The sequence below is a fragment of the Nuphar pumila genome, chromosome 2, assembly GCF_984573655.1.
Source record: "Nuphar pumila chromosome 2, dmNupPumi1.hap1.1, whole genome shotgun sequence".
Taxonomy (NCBI): Eukaryota; Viridiplantae; Streptophyta; class Magnoliopsida; order Nymphaeales; family Nymphaeaceae; genus Nuphar; species Nuphar pumila.
This window is the reverse complement of record NC_143250.1, coordinates 111,195,587-111,222,462: the sequence shown is the minus strand read 5'-3', so window position 1 is coordinate 111,222,462 and position 26,876 is coordinate 111,195,587. Positions and strand designations below refer to the sequence as shown.

The window sequence follows — 26,876 nt, the reverse complement described above, 5'->3', positions numbered from 1 at the left end:
TTTTTTCTATTTTCCTTTTTTTTGTTCTCCTTACTATCTTCTTCACACCCTTGTAAACGATGGATGACCATGATAAGGTCACCATCATACCTATGAAGTTGAATGATACTAATTATGTGATGTGGGCTTCAATTATGAAGCGCCACATATGAGAAAAAGGCTTATGGGGAATAGTGGATGGTTTTGATTCGGAACCTAAACTATCTCTCACCAAAAGAGAGGGTGATAAGGAAGTCCCTCTAATGGAAGAGGAGAAGACTAAGGCTCTAGCCTCTTATGAAAAGAAATGGAAAGAGTGGAGGATGGGGCATGCAAAGATAATGTCATGGTTATTAACAGCGTAGACATTAAAAAATGTTCTAGCTTCGCCAAATTTGAACATGCTGATAAGGCATGGGAACACCTCAAAAATATGTATTCCCATAAAGATATTGCCCATGTGTGCAATCTTCAAGAAAAAGTTTGAACATTAACTCAAAATGACAAAACTATTCATGAATATTATAATGAGTTGTCCGAACTTTGGGAAAAGTTGGCTATTCTAGAGCCAAAATGGCATTGCACCGAAGATATCGAGTTTCGTAAAAAACAACTCGATATGGAACACTTTTACCAATTTGTGAATGGATTAAGGCTGAAATTTGAATCCACCAAATCGACTCTACTTCATCGTTGTAAAATCCCTACTATTGTGGATACTATTGAAGAACTAACTATGGAGAAAAATCGTCTTAGAAAGAGTACTCCAAAAGTTGATGATTCAGTTCTAGCTATGTCCAGACCACGGAATCATACTCGCACTTATAGGCCGCCTCATTTTGGGAGACAGAGTGGTGAGTTTGACAAAAGAAAAGTTATTTGTCACCACTGTCATGAACCGAGGCACTATAGGCCTCAATGTTCGAAGCTAAAAAGGAGAGACGAAAATAGGGTTGCATATGTTGAAACTGAGCCAAAAGATCAAGATGCACCTGTTTCCATGGCTCAACTGATGAAGATTCTTCAACCTCTTCTCAAAGGGGTATCCTCTTCGACTGAAGTCTCAACTGGAGCGGCAGTTGCATCTGTATCCGGTTCAAGTAACTTCCCTTGGCTCTTAGATTCTGGTGCTTCATTTCATATGACCCCAAATGCTAAATGTTTATCCGAATGTCTTAAAAATAACTCAAGTATATCAAAAGTTTTTACAACAGATGAAACATCTCTTAAAATAAAAGGAATAAAATGTTTTGAAAGTTTTCAAAAATCCAAAACTTTTTGTATTCCAAAAGTTAGAAATATTCCAAAATTAAATTTGAACCTTTTATCTGTTTCACAAATTTATGATTATTGATATAATATATCCTTCTCTTCTGCTGGTTGTTGGATACAGGATTGCCAGTCAGGAAAGCTGATTGGGGAAGGCCATAGAGGAGGACTATATTACATGGACTTTTTGGAACTACCAAACAATGTATTTTGTTTAAATGTTCAGAAATTAGAAACAGAATTATGGCACAAAAGACTTGGCCATCCTCATATGTCAAAAATCCAATACTTCCCAAGTTTGAAAAAATTTTGTAAATCTGAAAATTTTGCTTGTAAAGACTGCATTCTTGGTAAAATGAAAAGATAAACTTTTTCTAGTAGAACCTTTGTCTCTACAAAACCTCTTAAGTTAATACATTCGGACGTTTGGGGACCCGCACCAGTTGTCTCTAAAGGTGGTTATGCGTATTATATCATCTTTGTTGATGACTTTTCTAGACACACTTGGATTTATTTTCTTAAACATAAATCCAAAGTTTTTGCTCACTTTCAAATATTTCATAAAATTGTTACAAACAAATTTCAAAGTAATACTTCCATTTTTTGCACTGATTCAGGGGGAAAATTTATGTCTGGAGAATTTAAAAACTATCTTAATCTATATGGCATTACTCATCAACGATCATGCCCACAAACCCCTCAACAAAATGGTCTTGCAGAACGCAAGCATCGCTACATTATGGAAACCACTCAGACTTTGTTAATTGCAAGTCAAGTTCCAAAAGGTTTTTGGGCTCAAGCCGCTCTAACTGCTACCTATCTCATCAATAGAATGCCATCTTCTTCATTAAAAAATATATCTCTAATTGAAAAACTTTATGATTTAACTCCAGACTACTCTAGATTAAGAGTTTTTGGTTGCAAATGTTTTGTATTTACAAACAAAAATGATAAATTCTTCCCTCGTGCAATCCCATGTGCCTTTTTAGGATATGCTGAAAATAAAAAAGGCTACAGGTGCTATGATCTTCAAAATGACAAATTATATGTATCAAGAAATGTGTCTTTTCTAGAAAAAGAAAGTTCTTTTGAAAGTGAAAAATCCAAAGATATTACTGAATATTCTTTTTTAATCGAATTAACTTCAAAATTCAATGAAGAGGATTTTGAATATAACTTTGACAATGATCAAAGTCCTATTATTTTTGAAAATGACAGCGAAGACCAAACCAGTAGGGATGTTGGTATGTAATATTCAAGACGAAGAGTTGGAGAGCAACACCCACCATGTGCATTAGAAAGGTTTTCTGAAGTTCCCCTTCGTAGGACATCTAGAATTTCACGACCTCCTAAAAAATTTGTCTCTTACGAATTTTTTTCATCTTCGTATAGGGCAGCCTTTGCATTAATCCAATCCTATGTTGAACCTTCCTCCTATTCTGAAGCAAAAAACCATGAAGAATGGGTTGAACCTATGAAAACAAAATTGGATGCATTAGAGAAGGCCAACACTTGATCCATTCAAGACCTTCCTCTCAAAAAGAAATCTATAGGTTGTAGATGGGTCTATAAAGTCAAAACCAAAAGTGATGGGACCCTAGAAAGATATAAGGCACGACTCATAGCCAAAGGTTACGCTCAAGAGTATGGCATTGACTACGAAAAAACCTTTACCCCTGTGGCCCGTATGACCACTGTTAGAACTTTAATTGCTTTGGCTTCTATCAAAAAATGACCTATATTTCAAATGGATGTCAAAAATGCTTTCTTAAATGAGAGTCTTGTTGAAAAAATCTGCATGGAAACTCTGCCTGGTATTAGTATTCCTAAGGGTAAACACTTCGTCTTGAGAAGGCCCTTTATGGCCTCAAACAGGCACCAAAAGCCTGATATGATAGATTTAGTCATGTTATTAATGGTATTGGATTTCATTCTTGTTTGACTGACACTGCCTTATTTATTAAGCAATCTGATGCAGGTATCATCATCCTTCTTCTTTATGTGAATGATATGATCATCACTGGAGGTGACAAACAGGGAGTTACCAATATCAAAACTCTTCTTAAAACTCATTTTGAAATGTCTGGTTTAGGATTATTGAGATACTTTTTAGGAATAGAAGTTGCTTATTCCCCTCGTGGGTATTTGATATCTCAATCTAAATTTGCTTTTGATATTGTTTCCAAGTCTGGCATTACAGATAATAAAAAGGTGGACACTCCAGAAGTGGTCAATGTTAAAAATGAAAATTGATGATGGAGAGCGTCTTGATGATCCCACTCCATTTAGACAACTTGTTGGAGCACTTTCATATCGCTCCATCACTCGGCCAGACATAGCACATGTTGTATACACACTTAGCCAGTTTCAACATGCTCCCACTTCTGTTCACATGGGAGCGGTTTTACGTATTATTAGATATTTAAAGAGTTCTCTCTCATGAGGACTCTTCTTGTCTGCATCGTCACCATTAGATTTAATTGCTTATATTGATGCTGACTAGAGATGTGATCCTAATAATATGCACTCAACCACTCGTTTCTGTGTATTTTTAGGTGAATCTCTAATATCTTGGAAGTGTAAGAAGCAGCAAAAGGTTTATTTTTCCTCCACTGAAGCTGAATATAGAGTCATGGCAACCACCACAATGGAAGTTGTTTGGCTCAGACGACTGCTAGCTGATATGGGAGCTGAAACAACACAGGCCTCACGAATGTATTGTGACAACAAGAGTGCAATCTACATCGCAAGCAACCAGACTTTCCATGAGCGCACCAAACACATTGAGATGGATTGTCATTATGTCAGAGATGAGTACTTGCATGGAACCATTGATCTGTCATATGTGACGTCAAAATACCAATTAGTAGACTTCTTCACCAAGCCTCTCGCGGCTCCCAGATTTCACTTCCTCTTAGACAAACTTTCGTTCATTGTACCGTAAGTTTGAGGGGGAGTGTTAAAATGTAAATAACACATATATAATAATAATATTATTATTATATTATTATTATATATTTTTGTATTTATACTTTTTTATTATTATATAAGTTTGAGGAGATACGTAAGAAGGTAGGTGTTGCACCCATTGAAAATAAGATGCGAGAGAATCGTTTACGGTGGTTTGGACATATTCGGCGAAGGCCTAATGATGCTCCAGTTAGAAGGTTGGAGAAATGGGAAAATATATTAGTTAAAAGAGGTCGGGGTAGGCCTAGGAAGACTTGGATGGAGATGATAGGAAAGGATATGAATGCTTTGAACCTCACCGAGGACATGGCATTGGATAGAAATGATTGGAGGAAAAGGATTCATGTGGAAGACCCGAAATGAATTTCTTTTTTGGTTCATATCGCTGACCCCAATTGTTTTGGGATGAAGGCGTAGTTGTTGTTGTTGTTGTATACTTTTTTATTTTTTTGTAATTTTTCTTTTTGTTTTTTGGTATCCATCTAGTTTAGTTAAGTTCCGATTGGAACTTGACCAACTTTCTAGCTGTTGGAACTAGTCTAACGGCTAGAATTCTAGATGTTGGAAGTTCCAACAACTAGAAAGGGAGAGCTCCTTATGAGCTCTCCTTAATACTCTTGTATAAATAGGGGTGCATCCCCTGTGTAAATTATTCCTCTAAATGCTTTTTAAGCATTTTGCTCTCATAAATAAAGTGTTATTTATTTTTATGCTTTTCCATTTATACCCTTTTATGGGTCTTGTCTAAAGTATCTTTTAGATACTTCCTTTTGAGTAGATTCAAGTGCATTCATGGAGCCTACCATTTCATTACAATTGGGAGGCAAGCAATGCACAAATACTCTCATGGTTTATGAATACCATGGGGTTCAAGATCGCCACCAATATCATCAAATTCAAGAAGGCATGGGACGCATGGAGCTTTCTAAGAAGTACCTTTATCCAAAAGAATATGGCTAGACTTTATTATCTCCAAGACAAGGTACATAATTCAAAACAATGAAATAAAAGTGTAAGAGATTTTTATGGTATTTTATCTCTTATTTGGGATAGATTAGCCATGTTGAAACCAAAATAAAAAGGTTTGGCTATTGATATGAGAAGGACCCAAATCGAAAGAGAAAATATTTTCTCCTTTCTTTATGGCCTTCAATCGGAATTTGAGCAAGTAAGATCTTCCTTATTTCATAGCACCACTTATCCTTCTATAAGTGAGGCCCTTGCTCAAATTTGTCAAGAAGAGACAAGACTTGGAATGCACAAATCTAATGATGAGGTCCTTGCCATGGCAAAACCCAGAAATTTTGTGAAAACATATAAACCACCTCACTTTGAGAAGAAGTTCAATGGGAAATAACATAATGGAGGAGGATACAAAGGTAAAATTATTTGTCATCATTGTAAGGAACTTAGACATATAAGACCGGAATGTCTCAACTTTAAAAAGGTGGTTGCCTTAAGTGAAGAATCTCAAGAATCAAGACAATGGAGCAACTTCAATGAATTAAATCTTGCTCAAATAGCAGAAGTTGTCTCACAACTTCTCAAGGCTACACCTACATCCAGGGATGCCATCTCTTCCTCTTCTCCTCCAGGTAATACCTCTTGGATTATAGAGTCGGGTACTTCTTTCCACATGACTCATAATAAGTCTCTATTATCCGATTGCACTAAATTATATTTCTCATGTGTGTCAACTGCCGATGGTACCTCTTTAAAAGTTAAAAGCTTAGGAAATCTTGATGATATTTCAAAAAAATTCTTTGTTCCAAAAGTGAGAGCCATTCCCAAACTGGATTTAAATCTTTTTTTGGTCTCTTAAATTGTTGACTATGGTTGTAAAGTATTCTTCTCATCTAAGGCATGTTGGGTGCAGGATCTCCAGTCAGAGAAGCTAATTGGGCAATGCCATAGACGATGAGACCTTTACTACATGGATTTCCTGTGTTTACCAAAATGCTTGTTTTGTAATCATGTCAAAGACATTAATATACATCTTTGGCATAAAAGATTAGGACACTCAAGTATATCCAAATTATCTCTTTTCCCATTTTTTGAATTTTTTTTGTAAAGATAAAATTTTTGAATTATTTTGGGATGAAGGCGTAGTTGTTGTATAAAATTTTGTATGTGAAGATTGTATACTTGGAAAAATGCAAATGATACCTTTTGGGTCTAGAACTTCCGTGACACATAATTTTTTTGAATTAGTGCATTCGGATGTGTGGGGCCCCGCTCCTATTATGTCAAAAGGTTGTTATTCGTACTATATTACATTTATAGATGATTTTATAGACATACTTGGATTTACTTTCTAAAACTCAAATCTGAAGTTTTTTATGTTTTAAAAACTTTCATAATCTAGTTAAAAATCAATTTAAAACAAACATTAAAGTCTTACGCTCCGACTCTAGGGGAAAGTTTCTTTCAAATGAATTTCAATTATATCTAAAAAATCATGCCCTAGGATACCTCAACAAAATGAGATTTCTGAAAGAAAACATCATCACGTCATTGAAACTAGTAGAACCTTACTTATTTCAAAAGAAATTCTAAAGCAATTTCGGGTTGAAGCTGCCCTAACCGCAGTCTATCTAATAAATAAAATGCTTTCTCAAACTTTGGAAAACAAGTCTCCTATTGAAAACTCTTTAAAATTTCTCCTGATTTAAAAATGTTAAGGGTATTTGGTTATAAATGCTTCATGCTTCTTGAAAAATATAGCAAATTCTCTCTTAAAGCCATAAAATGTGTCTTTCTTGGTTATGCTGATAATAAAAAAGGGTATCGATGTTATGATAAAACAAATGATAAACTCTATGTTTCTAGAAATGTTACCTTTCTAGAAAATGACAATGGATTTGATTTTGAAGTTCCTAAGGAAGAATCCGAGTATGCTTTCTTATTTGATTTGTTACCCAATAAAGATATTAGTAATGATATTGAAACCTTCGAGTCTATTAATGACTCAAGTAGCGAACCATCTCAAGATCTTGTTCAATACTCTAGACGAAATACTGGAGAGCATCCATGTGCCCTTGCCAGATATAATCAATTAACAAATACTGAAGAAACTAGTGTTAGAAGGTCAAAACGAACACATAAGCCTCCAAGTAGGTCTGTCTCATACGAATCCTTCTTACCAAACTACAGGGAATGTCTTCTAGCCATTCATTCCTATCATGAACCATTCAACTATAATGAGGCCAAAAATATAAACGAATGGGTTGAAGCCATGAAAATTGAATTAGATGCATTACACAAGGCTCACACTTCGGCAATTCAGCCTCTTCCTATCGGAAAGAAGACAATAGGGTGTTGATGGGTGTTTAAAATTAAAACAAAAAGTGATGGGTCTCTTGAGAGATAAAAGGATATTCTCAAGAATATGGTGTAGATTATGAAGAAACCTTTGCCCCAGTAGCTCGTATGACTACAGTTAGAACTCTAGTTGCTATAGCATCCATTAAAAAATGGTCGATATATCAGTTAGATATTAAAAATGCATTCTTGAATGAAAACTTAAATGAAGAAGTATACATGGATCCTTCCCCTGGTCTGTCTATTGAAAAAGGCATGGTCCATCGTCTTAAAAAAAACCTATACGGGCTTAAACAAGCTCCTAAAGCATGGTATGATCGGTTCAGTGGTACAATATTAAAACTTGGATTTAAATCTTGTTACATTGACACTGCTTGTTTTGAAAATCTTTTGATATGACTAATCATGGTTTTTCGAGATACTTTTTAGGAATTGAAGTAGCCTACTCACCAAGAGGATACATTTTATCTCAAATCAAGTTTGCAACTGATATTGTTGAGCGTTCAGGAATCACTGACACAAAATATGTTGATACTCCTGAAGTAATAGATGCGAAAATGCGAGCTGAAGATGGAGTATTATTAGATGATCCAACCCGTTATCGACAACTTATTGGATCGTTGATGTACCTGTCCATTACAAGGCCAGATATTGCGCATGTTGTATATTCTGCAAGTCAATTTCAACATGCGCCCAGGACCGTCCACATGAGTGCAGTATTAAGAATAGTTCGATACATCAAGAAAACTATATCTAAAGGACTATTTTTATCCTCTTCATCATCCTTAAGTCTTATTACTTACACTGATTCTGACTAGGGAGGAGATCCCAATAATTGTCACTCAACTACTGGTTTTTGTGTGTTTTTAAGTTATTCTCTTATTTCTTGACGATGGAAAAAACAACAGAAAGTGTCTTTATCCTCTGCGAAAGCTGAGTTCAGGGCAATGACTACCAGAACCACTGAAGTTGTGTAAATAAGAGCACTACTTTCCAATATGGGTGTTGATGTCTACCATCTATATAGCCAACAATCACACATTTCACAGAACGAACAAAACACATTAAGATGGATTGTCACTATGTTCACGAAGAATATTTGAAAGAGATATTACATTGCATGTCCAGTCCGAATTTCAGATTGCAGACTTTTTCACCAAAGCTCTTCTACTGCTTCAATTTTTGTTTCTTAGCAAACTTTCGGTGATTTCCCCATAAGTTTGAGGAGTGTTAAAAATAAAATTGTATTCACATACTAGATAAGGGTATTTCTATCTTTTATTATATAGTACAATCCACTGGTGACCGAAATGTAATTTAGCATTGTAATAAATAACCTGCCCAAGAGTTATATTATGACTGTTGGGAGGCAGTCCAACTAGACGTTGGAAGGCAGTCCAAAGAGCTAGACTGCCTCCCATGTGCTAGAGTGGGGCTCTATAAATAGAGTCTCACTCCCTTGTTATTCCTTAATGCTCTTAGAAGTATTTGAGGGTTTTCTCTAGAGTTTTTTCCCATCTTATAGGCTTGTATGCCTCTTGTGCCGTTTGCTATTTTTATCTCTTTTGAGATTGTATTTGGTCCATTAGTGACCAACCTTAAGTAAGTTTATTAAAGCCCTTTGTTGGCATTGTGTTTGTTTCACTGTTCCTTGTTTCATTACACTGTGCACTTAGACATTCTAGTTATTTTTTATTTTTTCACATCCTTTAGCCTAGGGCTGCTTAAAGGTAAGAATGCCTTTTATTCTTTTATTTCTTATCTATGTCCTTATTTGCTCTAATGTAACCATTCAAATGTAACGAAGATGTTATGCTTTGTTGAAGTTTTCTTCATAGAGAGCTCCATTGTCTATGACGTTTGACTGTCCATGAAGTGCATGGTGTGTGTGGCACATGGTTGCCAGTCGAGGAAGCGGGAGCGAAAAGCGATACGGGAAGCGAGGCACTTTCAAAATTTTAGGAAGTAAGAAACGTGGGACGACTTAGAAGCGAATCAGGAATCGTCTCGGAAGCGAACCAGAAGTGACCTAAGAAGCGAGGGGAAAGCGAAAAAAGAGAAAAAAATAAAAATACAAAAGAAAATGAAAAGAGGGGAAAGTGCGCTTTCCAAAAAAATTTGGCGATTCTCAATGCATTTCGAAAGTGCAACGTTTCGTGCTTCCGAAATGTGCTTCGGGGAAGCGCGCTTCCCCACTTGCCTAAGCATTTCCAGTAACTCTGGTGTGGCATCATGGCACAAACATGCCAAGTGGACTGTCCATGTGGCAAACTACAATTTGAGTGAGTTGTAGACTTAGTTGTCATAGGTGCTAGGCGGAGCCTAGGTGGTGAACCCCTAAAAAGGTCTAGGCAGGGCCTAGGTGGTGAACCCCTAAAAAGGTCTAAGCAGGGCCTAGGCGGTACCCCAGATAAAAAAAAATTATAGAAAACAAAAAAAAACATAATAAGAAACATGTATACAACATAAAATCAATCAACAATAAGCAATAGACAAATAATATGTTGTTGAATACTCTAAAGCAATTATATTACATAACCTTAACTTAAACAAATTAAGGCTAAATTAACAATTGAATAAACAAACCATACAACTAACAATCTAAAGAACAATATACAAAAAATTAAATCATACAACAACAACTACGCCTTCATCCCAAAACAATTGGGGTCGGCGATATGAACCAAAAAAGAAAATCATTTTGGGTCTTCCACATGAATCCTTCTCCTCCAATCATTTCTATCCAATGCCATGTCCTTGGTGAGGTTCAAAGCATTCATATCCTTTCCTATCATCTCCATCCAAGTCTTCCTAGGCCTACCCTGACCTCTTTTAACTAATATATTTTCCCATTTCTCCATCCCTCTAACTGGAGCATCATTAGGCCTTCGTCGAATATGTCCAAACCACCGTAAACGATTCTCTCTCATCTTATTTTTAATGGGTGCAACGCCTACCTTCTTACGTATCTCCTCGTTCTGAATCTTATTTTTTATTGTATTTCCACACATCCATCTAAGCATACGCATCTCAGCTACACTCATTTTTTGAATATGATGTCTCTTGGCAGCCCAACATTCCGTACCATATAGTAAAATGGGCCTAATAGTCATCCTATAAAACTTTCCCTTCAACCGCAATGGCATTCTACGATCGCACAACACTCCAGTTGCACTTTTCCAGTTCATCCACCCAACCTTTATCCTATGATTTACATCTCCATCAATTTCTCCATACTTTTGAATAATAGATCCCAAATATTTGAAATAGTCATCCACCGGTATTTCTTGCTCACCAAGCTTCACTACACTCCCATCACTATTTTGTTGCTTACTAAACCAACATTCCATATATTCTGTCTTACTCTTACTCAACTTAAAACCTCTAGCTTCCAATGTCCTCCATAATTGTAACTTAGCATTAACCCCAGCTCTAAACTCATCAATCAAAACAATATCATCAGCAAACAACATACACCACGACACATTTTCTTGAATTGATCTCGTAAGCTCATCCATCATTATAGCAAATAGGAAAGGGCTTAAAGCAAATCCTTGATGTAACCCAACCGTTATAGGAAAATTGGTTGTCACCCCTCCACAAGTGCGGACATTGGTTACTACTCCATACATATCTTTAATTATACTAATGTACTTGAGAGAAACACCTTTCTTCATCATTGTCCACCAGAGAACGTCCCTAGGTATTCTATCGTATGCCTTCTCCAAATCAATAAAAACCATATGCAAATCTGTGTTCCTCTCTCTATATCTCTCAATAAGTTGTCTAAGAAGATGTATAGCGTCCATAGTTGATCTTCCAAGTATAAAACCAAATTGATTCTCCGATATCATGACAACCTTCCTCAACCTAGACTCAATCACCCTCTCCCAAAGTTTCATAGTATAACGCATGAGTTTTATACCATGACAGTTTGTGCAATCTTGTATATCACCCTTATTCTTATATAGAGGCACCATGTATACAAAAAAATTAACAACAATAGACATAATACAAGCAATAGACAAATAATGTCTTCTTCTCAACAATAGACATAATACAAGTAATACACAAATAATATGTCATCTTCTTCTTCTTCTCAACAATAGACATAATACAAGTAATGGACAAATAACATTTCTTCTTCTTCTTCTTCTCTTTCTCGAAGAAGAAAACCAATGATGTCTTAAGAAAAAAATCTTCAAAAAAAAAGCCTAGACAGTAATATAGGGCCCCACCGCCCATACCTGGTTGCCCAAGCGGTGGGGCTGCACCTAGGTCGTCTAGGCGCTGCCTTTGACAACTAAGGTTGTAGATACAGTTAGCCCAGAGGCAAGATAAATTTGAAGATGCACAAATATGCATTAGTTCGCAATCCAGCACTAACAAGGTTGTAGCCCATACCCAGAGACCAAAGTTCAGGTGGAGTAATGCAAGTAGTAGCATGTTCAAGAGTCCAGGCACTGACATGTGGAAATTTTGTCCTAGTAACCTATGGTTGACATTGAAAAATGCAAAAGCCACCAGAGGAGATAAAGAGCTGATTCCAACTTGGTGCAAGAGCACCTACTTTGGGCCACGTTCGGAAGCAAGAAAAAATCTCATAAAAAATTGCCTATGAGAAGTTTTGATATGAGAACTTTTCCAAATAAAAAAAATTCACTTGTTTGTGTGTAATAAGAAAATTAGGGAGAAGGGATTCACTGAGAGAGAGAGAGAGACCTGAAGTTGGAGGTGCACTGGAGGAAGGCAACAAAGTGGCCGCTGATGGAATGAAATACTTTGAAGGTGAAGGGTTGCTCTAATGCAAAAAGAAAACTTTTGACTTGAAAAATTCTTCCACCCACCCTAAGGTGGAGGAATTTTTCCTATAAAAAATCTGAGATTTTAGAAAAAATTTCCTTTCAGAATATTCTCGTGTTTGGAACGGAAGGAAAAATTGCCATTTTTTTTTTCATATTTACATTTTTCCTATCATTTTCTCGCTTCCTTTCAGTATTTGTGCAAACTGCCATGTGCCTTATAGGCTTCATGTACCTGGCACAGGATGAGCCATGCTTGAACCCAAAATTTGGGTCTCAGACTCATTAACTCAGGCCATAAACTGCCCAAATTATTTCAGTAGACCAAGATACTTAACACAAAATTTAATAAGGTTATGTAAGATAATGTACAGTATGAAGTATGGCCACCACATATAAAGATGCGTAAACCACCAGGGAAAAGAAAAGCATTGAAGATGCTAACATACCCATTCACCAGGGCAAAGGGCACGATAATACTTTGCGAACTTATCACATTCAGTAGCACCCTCTCCTTTTGCAGCTATGCACCTGCAATATACAATTGTAAAAAGCCTTATTTTCAGGCAAGTCAACACAATCCCAGTAGTTTAGTGATTAATTAATGATGTAGATTCAGAAAATTGAAATCAGATGAAGAGAAAAGAACAATTTGTCTGCAAAACTAGCTTACTTATGATACTCAACATAGCGTGTAAAGCAGTGTCTTGTTTGATTTGTTGTAGGGAACCGGAAGTCTGCTGGTGCAGTCTCAACCTGAAATTCAAAGGAATAACTAGGTGCACTATATGCAACTTACTGACTTAAGTACACAGCATGATCATAGTATTAATGATTATATTACCTTGATCACTGGTGCTGGATCAGCAATTTCTTGCACTTCCGGTTCTTGTGGCTCAGAATCACCATTACTTTCATCAGCAGCAACAGGATCAGATATTTCTGTAGCTACTTCTGGAGTAGCATCAGCAGCAACAGGAGCAGGTTCCTCTGTAGCTGCTTCTGAAGTAAAATCAGCAGCAACAGGAGCAGGTTTATCTGTAGCTACTTGTGGGGTTTCAGTTTTATGTTCTCCCTCCGTTGATTCCACGGCAGCTTCTACTCGGTTTTCCTGTGGCTCATTCTCCTACAGTAAATGTTCAGAACTATCAAAGACCATAAGAAGGTCAACCATGTTGCTACCACCAAGTGAATAACATACCAACATGAAGAAAAAAGGAGCAATGAGACATAGGATGGCACTTCACAACGCCAGATACTAAACCCAGAATTTGGACAGCTAGGTTCCATGATATGTAACATGTGCACTTCAAAATGCCTAGCATGCTTATTTCCTGGTACTTCAGGGTGTAGGAGATGACCACCACTGCATGCTTTCGCTTACACTATCAAAGACCCAGAATGATTTTCTTTTTTTGGTTCATATCGCCGACCCCAATTGTTTTGGGATGACGGCGTAGTTGTTGTTGTTGTTTTCTTCATTGTCATCCAAATCCTATACACACGCATGCACACACATAACCCCTCATGATTCTTTTAAAGAACATGTTCCATATCAGCTGTACCAATGTCTTACCATGTACCTATATGATGCAGAGCAGGATGGACCCAGGTCCATACGGTGGACTGGATTTGCACCATGGGATCGGTGACCGGATCCATGTGGTGGATCCGATCCGGATCACTGAACCGAGGCGTGGAGAAGAGGGCCTTTCGTACCTACTCCAGGCGAGCACAAAGGGCACGAGCCGGGACACCCCAGATCCAGTAGCAATCAGAGTTCGTCTCGGGTCCAAGGACTGAACCCGAGACCCAGATCCAGCCAGGCATTATTAATACCCTGCCTAGGGTTTCGTGAAGAACAGAGAAGAGCAGCAGCCGTTTTTTATTGTTTCTGAATTGTTTTCTTCCAGACGTGTTCCTTTTCTACTTTATTCCTCTTCATTGCTCGTTTCTTGTCATTTACATTCGTTTAATTGTTCATTGAAGTTTATAATAAAATAAAACTTAAGCCCCATCATTTACAGTGGGCATTCTTTTTTTTTTTTGAAGTCAATCCTCCTCGCTGCATCAAATTGGTATCAGAGCGCAGGGTTTCCTTCTTCATCAGCGGCATGGCTCAAGAGGCGGGAAACGATCCTACAAGCGAAAAAGAGCAGGAGGAAATCGGCAGTGAAGATCCGATGTTGCGGATGATAGACGTGTTGACAAAAATCCAGGAAAACCTATTGCACGTAAGTAAAGATGTGGCCGGTATGTCGAAGCGTATGGATGGATTTGAAGATCGGCTTGTCGCCCTTAAGTCACCCATGGAACAACGCGCGGTTTCAATATCCACGCTGAGAGTAGATCCGGTTGACGGTGCAGCGTCACGCGTGAATCCCATCTTCGCAGAAATCAGTCAGCCGACGCTTTCACAGTCTGGCCATGTCGCTGTCTCACCTTCGGTTCCCCAGCTCCCATCCGATCAGGGTACTCTCCAACTGCACCAGGGGATCACGGCAGGAAACCCCCTCGTGTGGGTGTACCACATCCCAGGCAGCGAGCCCCTGCGATTGCATCGCAGGTCAGACCGAGCCTGCAGGGCCCAGCGTTACGCTGGGTCCACCCACAGGTCTGGGTTCGTGGCAGCGAGCCCCTGCGACTGTGTCGCAGGCCAAACCGAACAAGCAGGACCCCAACGTTATGCTGGGTCCACCCGCAAGCCAGGGCTCTTGGCATCGGTCTACGAGGGCTGCGCCACAGGCCGAGCCGGATCGGCAGGGCCCTAGTGTCACGCTGGGTCCTACCGTAGGCCCAGGTTCGTCAGCCCGACCCAGGAAGGACTCATTTTTCCCCCCTAACCCCGCGCGTGGAGGCCCCGTGGCAGCACACCCGCGAGGGGGAGTAGATGGGCCCCTTTGAATTGGGCCAAACCCGAGAAGGTCCGGGCCTCGAAACCCCTTACCCGACCTACCCAATTGGATCTGGTTCGCGGATCGCCCCAAACCAGATCCAACCTATTACTTTTGAACCCTAAAATGGATCCAATGCCGACCCAAACCCATATCGGACCCGAACGAAGCTCCAGTTTGAATTTGAACCGGGCCAAAACCAGACTCATTTTGTTGTGGATCAAGGATCGAGTTCAGACTAGGCCCTCTCACACCATAACTCGATCCATGATCATACCCACCCCATTCTGGGTCTGACGAATAGTTTAGGACTTGACCCGATCCAGATCCAATAGGGTGAATCATCTCAATACTACCCAAACCAGACCCAATACCCTTACCAACACCCATACATGAACCAACCCATTAACCCATCCCCGATCCAAAACCCAATACCATACCCGACCCAATACCACTACCCTAGCCCGACCCATAACCCAAACCCGTATTATCCCATCCCTACCCACCTAGAGCCCGAGACCCGACTGACCCTTCCACCTACAGTAGGACCACCTGTCATACCGGTGCCACAACGCCGACCGCAGATGGTTCCCACTCACGGGAAAGCCAGACAGAGACAGATTCCTATGCAGATTCAACAGGGATCGGCGCTACCAGAGCGCCGTCCACAGGTCGTCGACATTCATCAGCTACCAAGAGAACAATATCGTGGCGAAGGAGATGAGACCGTGATGGGTGATGATTGTAGGAGGAAGGTGTGATGTGCAGTTAACTGGGTAGAGAGAGAGAGAGATACGACTGCATAAAAGGAACTCGTTAACTCATATTATTAGGGCTTCTCTTTATGTTAAATAGAGAGAGGCTAAAAAGAATAAATTACATCTAAGCCCATTATTAAAACAAAATTTCAATTAACCTCTAATATAAAAAGACTTAAACTTAAAACCACCTATTCTCAACACTCCCCCTCAAGCTGGAGCATAGATATCAATCATGCTCAGCTTGTCACAACATTTTGAGAAATTTGGTCTAGCAAGAGGCTTTGTAAACATATCTGCAACTTGGTCTTCCGACTTTAGATATTTGGTAGTGATATGACCAGCTTGAACCATATCTCTTACATAGTGGCAATCAACCTCAATGTGCTTTGTTCTCTCATGAAAGACAGGATTGTTCGCTATATATGTTGCAGTCTTGTTATCACACATCATGGTCATAGGAGAGAAAACCTTCACCTGAAGATCATGAAGAACAGTACGAACCAGAGTTACCAGTCGGGGAAGCGGGAGCGGGAAGCGAGGCACTTTCAAAAATTTAGGAAGCGGGGAAGCGTGGGACCACTTAGAAGAAAATTCCGAACCATCTCGGAAACGACCTAGGAAGCGAACCGGAAGCGAGAGGAAGCGAAAAAAATGAAAAAAATGGGGAAGCGAGGGGGAAGCGTGGGGGAAACGTGGGGGAAGCGCGTTTCCCATAAAAGGGGGACGCGCTTCCCATAAAAGGGAAGCGCGCTTCCCAAAAAAGGGACGCTTCCCCTCACGCTTCGGAAGCGCGACGTTTCGCGCTTCCGAAGTGCGCTTCGGGGAAGCGCGCTTCGGGGAAGCGCGCTTCCCCTTTTGCCTAGGCGCTTCCGGTAACTCTGGTACGAACCCACATCAATTCAGCAGTTGTTTGGGTCATAGCCCGATATTCTGTTTCGGCACTCGACCTAGAAACCATATTTTGTTTCTTACTTCTCCAAGATATCAAGTTGTCTCCCAGAAATACACAAAATCTTGTGGTAGATTTTCTATCCACTACACATCCTGCATAGTCAGCATCAGAATAGGCCACTATCTCCAGAGTTCCACCTTTCCTGAACAATAACCCCTTTTCAGGAGAAGATTTTAGATATCTAAGAATCATTATAGCTACATTCCAATGTATCTCAGTTGATTTGTCCATAAACTGACTAACTTTGCTTACTGCTAAAGCAATATCCGGCCTGGTCAGAGTTACATACAGTAGCTTCCCTACTAGGGAGCGATAGCTTTTGCTATCAATAGGTTTTGACCCTTCTTCAAACAACTGAACTTTATGGTCCATGAGAATATTAGCTGGTTTAGCTCCCAACATTCACGTTTCCTTTAATAAGTCAAGAACATACTTCCGTTGAGACAAAAACATCCTTTCACGGCTCCTGGCAACTTCTATACCCAGAAAATATCTAAGTGAACTAAGGTCTTTTGTAACAAAGTGTTTTTGAAGATGAGCCTTTATGGCTTCAATAGCTTTCACATCATCTCGTGTAAGAATGATGTCATCCACATATACCACCATAACAACTATGCCAGAGATAGTTTTCTTGATAAATAGGGTATGATCTGCTGCTGACCTATTAAAGCCAAAGTGTGACATCACTTCAAACAACTTTTGAAACCATGCACGATGACTTTGTTTCAAGCCATAAATCGCCTTTCTCAATCTACACACCTTCTGACACTCCCCCTCAACCTCGAATCCTGGAGGTTGTTGCATGTAAACGGTCTCAAATAGATCCCCACATAGAAATGCATTTTTCACATCTAATTGGTACAAGCTCCAACTATGCTGAACAACTACTGAGAGAACAAGGCGAATGGTACCCATCCGCTCAACAGGAGAAAAGGTTTCAAAGAAATCGATACCATATGTCTGAGTATACCCTTTTGCTACTAATCTGGCCTTGTACCTTTCAATAGAACCATCAGATTTGTACTTTATTGTATATACCCATTTACATCCAACAATGTCAGCATCTGCTGGGGAATCAACTAGATCCCATGTATGCTGAGATACTAAAGCATCCATTTCTTCTTGCATGGCCAGCTTTCAGCGGTTATCACGCTCTGCCTGTTGATAGTTCAGAGAAATAGTTTCAGCAGATAAGGCTGAAATAAAAGTTTTCATCTGATTTCCAATTCTGGCATCGGAGACAAAATGAGATATGGGATATAAGGTACATTGTTGTGTCCCCTTGCGTAGAGCAATAGGCCTGTTATCATCATCATGAAGATCACTATTGTCAGTAGAACTTACCTTAGGGGAAGAAGAAGATGAAGGCACTTGTGGAGGTGGAGCTCTACGCACATATACCAATGGAGGATTATTGAATCTGGAAGAGGATGAAGTTTGGTTCGATAATGAGGGCACAGATTCCAAAGGAAAAGGAGGTATAGGTAATGGAAAAGACTCAACTGGATCAACCTGCAGCGAGGAACCGGTACTAGAGTAATATGGGGTGGATTCCAAGAAAGATACATCCACACTGACATACTCTCGACGAGAAATAAGATCATAACATCGATATCCCTTTTGATTTTTGGGATAACCTATAAACATGCATTTTATAGCTTGAGCAACTAATTTATCACGGTCAGGGCCGAGTTTGTGTACAAAACAAATACATCCAAATATTTTTGGTGAGAAAGAAAAGAGTGGGGCATTAGGTTTTAGGATATATAATGGAATTTGATCACCCACAGAAGACGAAGGCATGCGGTTGATCAGATAGCAAGCAGTGGTAATCACATCACCCCAGTATAACGCAGGAACATTGGATTGAATCATAATGGTCCGGGCAACATCAAACAGGTACCGCTGTTTTCGCTCAGCCACCCCATTTTGTTGAGATGAATAGGCACAGGAAGTTTGGGGTTGGATGCCATAATCTTGGTAAAATTGTAACAGAACTTTTGATTTAAACTCAAGAGCATTATCAGTGTGAACAATCTTGACAATAGATTCAAATTGAGTTTTTATTTCAAGAATTAAGGATTTGATAATACTTGGAACTTCATATCGTTCTTTTATTAAAAACACCCATGACAACTTAGAGAAATCATCAACAATAACAAGATAATATCGACACTGAGTCCTAGTAGGAATCTTACTAGGACCCCATACATCTGCATGAAGAAGTTCAAAAACTTTATTACTAGACTGACTCAGACTCAAGGAAATGAACTTCGATGATGCTTGCCCAGCTGACATGCTTCACACTGAAAGGATGTAGTGGAAGGAATTTGAGGAAAGACAGACCGAAGCTTTGACAATGAAGGATGACCAAGACGACGATGCCACTGAACAGGACTGAATGAGTGTTCCACTGCAGCATGAACATTACCCACTGGATGATGTAGGTACTAGACTCCATTTTCTTCATAGCCTCCACCAATCTTCTTCCCCGTCAGCAAATCCTGAAAATGACAACCCATCGAATCAAATATTACTCTACAATTTTGTTCTTTTGTAAGGCAACTGACATATAGTAAACTTTGAAGAAAATTTGGAGCATGAAGACCATTTTTCAACTGTAAGGAGGAGGATATAGAAATATTTCCCTGACCAACAACTGGAGAGGAACTCCCATCGGCTAATGAGACTCCTCGATGAACAGTAATATCCTTTAGATCTGAAAAAACAAGTGAATTTCCACACAAGTGTCTGGATGCACCAGAGTCAATAATCCACTTACTGTCAGTCGAATGAAGATGATTTATTGTTGAGTAGGCAACACCAGCTACAGGAGGAGTGGAACTTAAAGGACGAAGAGCTATCAACTCATCATATTCAGCACGACTGAGGGTGATACTACGGTCACTTGCAGAGATATTATCCTGTACATTTGTTGTCTCGATAGTAGTAACATTTGTTTTAGGAGCATATGACTTTGATGAAGAAGAGGTTGGCCGACCATGCTTATCCCAACAACGATCTTCTAAATGTCCAGATTTTCCACAGAATGTACATTGAAGCTTTCCTCTGCCTCCCATACCACGTCCACGACCTCGTCCTCTGATATTCTGAATATTTCCACGCCCATAATCAGATGAGACAACAAAAGCAGATGACTAAGTCACAGGCTGAGATTGTGGAAGAGAGATCGCAAGTCTACTCAGACGATTATATGCATCAGCAAGAGTAGGAACATCTGATTCAGTCAACATTTGAACTTTTGCAACAGAAAATTCTGAAGAGAGACCTGTAAGAAAGCGAGCAACCATGGTTTGTTCTTGATGATCCTTTTGCTTCGAGCAACAAAGAGGCCTGTGAGCATTAAGTCTTTCAAACGCAGCTTTGACAGAGGCATAGTACTGGGCCAAGGTCCGATCTCCCTGCTGCAAATTCTATATCTCTTGTTCGACTTGCAGGATACGACTCGCATTAGTTTCTTGTGAGTATGTATCACGAAGATTGTCCCACATCAGTTTGGTTGTATTATAGTAGATCAATCCATCTGCAATATGGGGTTCGACACTATTCATGATCCATGACATAACTATGTCATTATCTTCATCCCAAGTAACATATTTTCCCAATTTTTCAGTGGGTTTGTCTTCCAACAAAATGTGTTTTCGACGATGTCCAGATACCGACATCATAAAAGTTCTGGACCATCTGGCATAGTTGGTTTCATTCAACCTTACAGAAGAGTCGTACGAGAAGGGATTGGCAAAAGCCTTATACTCACCAATATGTTCAATTTTGGAATCACATTTTGAAGTTTCAGCCATACTGAAGATGTAATTCAAATAAAAAAAATCAAATTACCTCACTTGAACAACAAGTGTTATAATCACGCGTCAGGCAATGTGACAACCAGTAAAGAGCATCAGCCCACGAACAGAAAGAGTTTTCCAACACAACAGGGAATCACACCTGCTGTTTCCACGACAGAAAACAGCAGCCCACAAACATGGAATTTTTTTCCTCAACACAGCCACAACATGGAATCACGCCTGCTGTTTATGACAACAAAAAAAAAACAGCAGCCCACAAACAGGAAATTTTCCAACACAGCAGGGAATCACGCCTGCTGTTTCCACGACAGAAGGATAACTGAAACTACCATGCTTCTTTCACAGCACGCATGAAAAAAAAAAATGACACAACAGGTAATCACGACTTCTGAAATCCATATTCTAAAATAAAACAACCAACTAAAATCCAGGGAATCACGACCATTGCTACTCCCAAACAAATCACAACCACCGATAATATGCAAACACAGAGAAGGAATCACGGCAACAACTGCTCTCCAAACATATAAGGCTCAACAACACCATTGCTACTCCAAACAAATCACAGCCAGTAATGTCACAGCAGGAAAGGAAAGGAATCACGACAGCACGCAACAACACAGGAGATTGAAATTTTTGTTGCTCCCAATCAGCAGGAAATCACGGCAGAAATCACAAAAAAAAAATATCACGGTAGGAGCTCAAGGGTTACGGCTCCACATCTGCTCCCTTAGATCTGATGACAGATCTGGGTCACATCCCAGATCTATTATCAGATCTTCCACGACAGAAAGAACAACAAACCTGATTAACAGGGAAGTTTTCTCGTTGGTGAAGATCAATCCCTATTGATTACGCTCCCCAGATCGAAGGTGCTCTGATACCATGTAGGAGGAAGGTGTGATGCGCAGTTACCTGGGTAGAGAGAGAGAGAGAGAGAGAGAGACGGCTGCACAAAAGGAACTCGTTAACTCATATTATTAGGGCTTCTCTCTATGTTAAATAGAGAGGCTAAAAAGAATAAATTACATCTAAGCCCATTATTAAAACAAAATTTCAATTAACCTCTAATATAAAAAGACTTAAACTTAAAACCACCTATTCTCAACAATGAAGTTTTTTGGAACGAATACCCCACAGGCATGGTGGAGGCCCGTCAGCAGAGAGCACCAAAGCACGCCTCCACATAAGGGGTGAAGCTGGATCTTCTAGAGTTTGTAAGTCGGTTCGATGTAGAGCAGTTTTTCGACTGGTCTTATGTTGTCCAGTTCTTCTTCGACTACCACACTGTCGTTGAACACTGCCATGTCTCCCTGGCCTCTACTAGGTTAAGAGGCTTAGCGTAGACATGGTGGCTTGAGCTGCAAAGGTCAAGGGAGCGGCAGGGACTAGAGCGCGTATAGACTTGGGAGGAAATGCAGCGGTTGATACAGTTTAAGTTTGTGTCGTCAGATCACGCTGAGAGAGCCTACAAGGAGTACATTACCTTACGTCAAGGGACCAATACTGTGGCGGAGTACATTGCTGAGTTCCATCGCCTATCCCTGCGAGTGCAGATCGAGGAGACCGCCCGTCAGCAGGTCACGAGATATATTTTTGGTCTCCGTCCTCCTATTTCTGATGACTTCAGTTGTATCACAGTCGAATCATTAGATCAGGCAAGCAATTATGCCATGAATGTGGAGGAAAAATTGAAAAGGAGGCACGAACATAGGACATCCCGTAGTGATCAGTCCAGTCAACCCAAGTCGAGTTTCCCAACCAGGAGAGCGAGCTCCCCTGGGAAAGAAGACTCAAAGTCCACTCCTAGAGTCGACCCTAGCAAACCCGATCAGTCTGGACCTGCGTACCACACCAGATCCAAAGCTAAGCCCAGTGAGTCTACCGTTCGTTGTTTTAGGTGTCAAGAACTAGGTCATATTGCGTCCAAGTGTCCCACCATGAGTAAGAACACCCATCTGGCGGAGGGCATTGTTGAGTCAGCGTCCGATAGTGAGAGCGAGGGTGAGTCACTTGTTGAGGGAGATGACGAGCTGAAAGTCGTTGAGTTCGATGGCAGCATAAAAATTTTATTAACCCTCCGTCATGTTTTGACCACATCCCCAGAGTCGGCCCCTACAAAATGGTTGCGAAATAATATTTTTAGAACCTGATGCAACTGTGAGGGGCGTGCGTATGATGTTATCATTGATACCGGGGCATGCGAAAATATAGTGTCCGAGAGTGTCGTGTCCACCTTGAACCTAAAAACGAAAAAATTGTCCCAACCTTATAAGATGACATGGTTCAAGAAAGGAAACGAGGTACCTATCACTCTGCGTTGTCTAGTTCGGTTTTCCATGGGGGAGCATTACCACGATGAAGTGTGGTGTGATGTGGCCCCTATGAGTGTTTGTCACATCCTTTTGGGACGTCCTTGGCAGTTTGACCGTAAAACCATCCATGATGGTCGTAGGAACACGTACACATTTATCTTTAAGGGTCATAAGATAATTCTTCTTCCCACCAAGGAGACCGGGTTTCCCCCGCTCGCAAGCCTATTTTACCGGTCTTTCTCGTTTGATGTTGTCGAGCACATGTGTGACATACATAGAAAAGCCTGTGTCAAACTCATTGAGAACCGCGAAGCCTACGACGCCTTTGTAGACCAAGGTCGTCGTGATGTCTAGTTTCAAGTCGGTCAACTAGTATGGGTTTACCTGCGTCCTGGGTGTTTCCTAGTAGGTACTTATAGTAAATTGAGTCCTAAAGAATATGGATCTTTCCAGATCCTTCAGCGCTTAGGTCTGAATGCCTACCTCCTTGAACTGCTTGAAGATTGACACATTTCGCCTATCTTCAATGTGTCTGATCTATATACTTACTGTGGAGACAACAAGTCATCGCAGCCGACTTCTTCCCAACTAGGGGAAAATGATGCAGAGCAGGATGGACCCAGGTCCATACAGCCTGACCCAGGCGGTGGACTGGATTTGCACTATGGGATCTGTGATCGGATCCATGTGGTGGATCTGATCCGAATCACTGAACCGAGGCGCGAAGAAGAGGTCCTTTCGTACCTACTCCAGGCAAGCACAAAGGGCATGAGCCGGGACGCCCCAGATCCAGTAGCAATCAGAGTTCGTCTCGGGTCCAAGGACTGGACCCGAGACCCAGATCCAGCAAGGCATTATTAATACCCTGCCTAGGGTTTCGTGAAGAAGAGAAGAGTAGCAACAGCCGTTTTTTTATTGTTTCTGAATTGTTTTCTTCCAGCCGTGTTCCGTTTCTACTTTATTCCTGTTCATTGCTCGTTTCTTGTCATTTACATTCGTTTCATTGAAGTTAATAATAAAATAAAACTTAAGCCCCATCATTTACGGTGGGTATTCTTTTCTTTTTTTTCTGCACAACGCACGACCGTGAGGGTCGTGCCTTCAGCCGACGTCAAGAACGTGGAAGCCAATCCTCCTCGCTGCATCACTATACTTGCACCCATGTGACATAAGTCTCATCCCAAGAAACCCAAATTGTCATGTGATTTGGCTGAGAAACTGAAACTTCAATGGTGAAGGTCCAGAAAGATTTCATGGTATAAAACTTCTTGACTGGTACAAACAGTCCTAGCTTAAAATAAATTGTACAAGCAGGAGGCAAAAACCAATCTCTAGCACAACACAAAAAGTTGAAGCCAAAATATTTAGTCAGGCTAAAATAAAAACAGAATATAAGAAAATAAGTTCTGTACAGATTCACTGCATATTTGTGAATGGTCACTGCATGATGATTAGGTGATTATCCATCAACAAAAAAGAGGGGATAAAGAAATGCAACCAATCCTTCTGAGCAGCGCAATGGGACAATGGGAACCACAGCAAAATCTAAAACCAGCTACTGCCACCATCCAAAATCTGCACGATAAGGAATTGAATTTTCCTGTTTGACTCTTAAATTCAATGGCCTCAAGGTTCTTATGAAAGTTGAAGGAAACTGCTAAACCACTCTTTGTTCTTTTTCAGACAAAATTATGTGGTATTTGTTCAAATATTGATTGTTAGAGATTTCCCAAATATGAGGATGAAGCAAATATTAGTGTTAAAATGTACTGATTCATTCATATATATATATATATATATATATATATATGTGAGTGTATATGTATATATTATATAATTTTAAACTGTTTTTTATTGTAATAGGTTTTTGCCCCTTATAGGGGCATTCTAGTCTTTTCACATCTGTAATAGGTACTGCCCATTAGGGGCAGTTTTGTCTTTGCATAGTTTTTTTTTATCTTTTGTCTTTGCCCTCTAGTATGAGAGTATATTGGACAAAGTCCAATATTGTCATTGGGATCTCCCCAACCGCTATATTTATAGCGGTTGGGAGCATCCCAACGACTATAATGGTTCTTGTAATGCCTATATAAAGGGTTTAAAAGCCCTACTTGTTTCTTAATGTTTTCCTAAGCATTCTATCTCAATAATTGAGAGCAGGAATTCTCTAGATACATTGCGGCTCTTTCTAGTTGCTGATCCCCGTGAGTGGATGGAAACTCATTTATGGTGTATACATTGCCTAACAACAGCAAACTTCGTCAAGACCTTTGAGTCAAACCAGAAAAAGGTTTGAGCAGTAGGAAAAACACACCTTTATTAGGTTGCCCAAACCACTAATGCTTACATTTTCCTTGTGACATATCAGAAGATAGGAGGAGAGGTAACAAAAGCAGTTGCTTTCTTCTAATCAAGCCAAGGGTGAACATTGACCACATATGAAAATAACAAGGTACCAAGGGGAGGACAAGCTCTTATAGTCAAAATAAGAGGGTAAATCTGCAATGGGAATAGGAAGGAGAAGTAGTAGATTACTACCAAAGTTGAGAGAGTGGTTGATAATTCATAGCTTTTCCTTCATGATCCAGTTAAAGTAGAAGCCAAGACAGAAGGTTGTCTTGCTACTGCTCTAGCAGTTGCCTTCATTCACTCTTGTGCTTTGGTATCCACTCTTGCATGATTTTCTCGGGTTTAGTATTCATGAATTCCAGCTTAGCATGCATGGCAATGAAAAGGAAGGCAATCAATAGGGGGAAGAGATCCCCCCACGGCTTGTTTGTTTCCTTCACGTGTCATTCATGACCTAACTACTATCCTGGTTTCAGAAAGGCAACCTCTTGCTGGATTGAACCTACAAAAGGATAGATTTTCTCAGCCAGGTCTTGGGTGGTTATTGAATGAACATTTGACCTCATTGATCTCATTCAATCCTTTACAGCTATGTATAATACTCTCTTGACCAGGTCATCATAATGTAATGTAACATGGAACTTTGCAAAATGAGATAGGTTATGATCGTGGAAGCTCACTTTCTTACAATAGAACGTAGTGATCAGCATTCCTATGTGCTTTCATTATAGAAACTACCAAAACAACATATTCCCCTCAAATTTTAAAGCAAACATGAGGCTTCATGCCTTTGCAATTGATTGCTAACTCATCATATTTGATGTTGAATTTATTAAAGATCATTTACTATTACCACTTTGTTTTGCATGCAGATATTTACATTTGAAGATGTGCACAAAACGTGGAGAGTGTGTTTCCTTGACATGTTTAAGACGAATCACCTACACAATACTGTTAGAGGGAGTGGTTACAACAATAACCTGATTAGCTCTTAACATTGATGGCACTACCACTTAAAGTGCTACTACCGGTAGGGATGCACATCAGCCGAGCCTAGGCTGTTCGAACTCGGCTCACATAAAAATGATTCTGTTCAAGCTCGGTTCGAGCTCAGAGCCGAGCTTCAACATCCTTGTGCAGACTCGGCTCGAGCCAAGCCAAGCCGAGTTTGATTGTAGTTCCAATTTTTTTACATTTTGAAACGGCAGGATTTGATCCCTCACCCCTTCAAAAGGTGCACAAAAGCCTCATCGTTAGGCCAAGCTATTGTTTTTGCATACATTGGCGCAAAAAATAATGCACATATTAAATAAAGCAGCTCGATTATCGTAAAATGTGAAAATTTAAAGGAGCAAGATTCGACCCCACCACCTTTTGGGAAAGAGACCAATGCCCTACCCATTAAAGAAACATTAACTTTTATTTTATCTTGGAGAA

At 40.0% G+C, this 26,876-nt stretch overlaps 1 protein-coding gene across 5 annotated transcripts in view; it reads right to left on the bottom strand.

The window, feature by feature from the left end:
* LOC149846739 (uncharacterized) overlaps positions 1-26,876 on the bottom strand; it is a 40,451-nt gene that overhangs the window by 10,473 nt on the left and 3,102 nt on the right. For all 5 annotated transcript variants that reach the window (XM_089996534.1, XM_089996532.1, XM_089996533.1 and 2 more), the window contains 3 exons: positions 13,186-13,467; positions 13,015-13,097; positions 12,791-12,872 (listed from right to left, as the gene is read on the bottom strand). In XM_089996534.1, the coding sequence (XP_089852660.1) occupies positions 12,791-12,872; positions 13,015-13,097; positions 13,186-13,467 (447 nt within the window). The remainder of the gene's footprint in view (positions 1-12,790; positions 12,873-13,014; positions 13,098-13,185; positions 13,468-26,876) is intronic.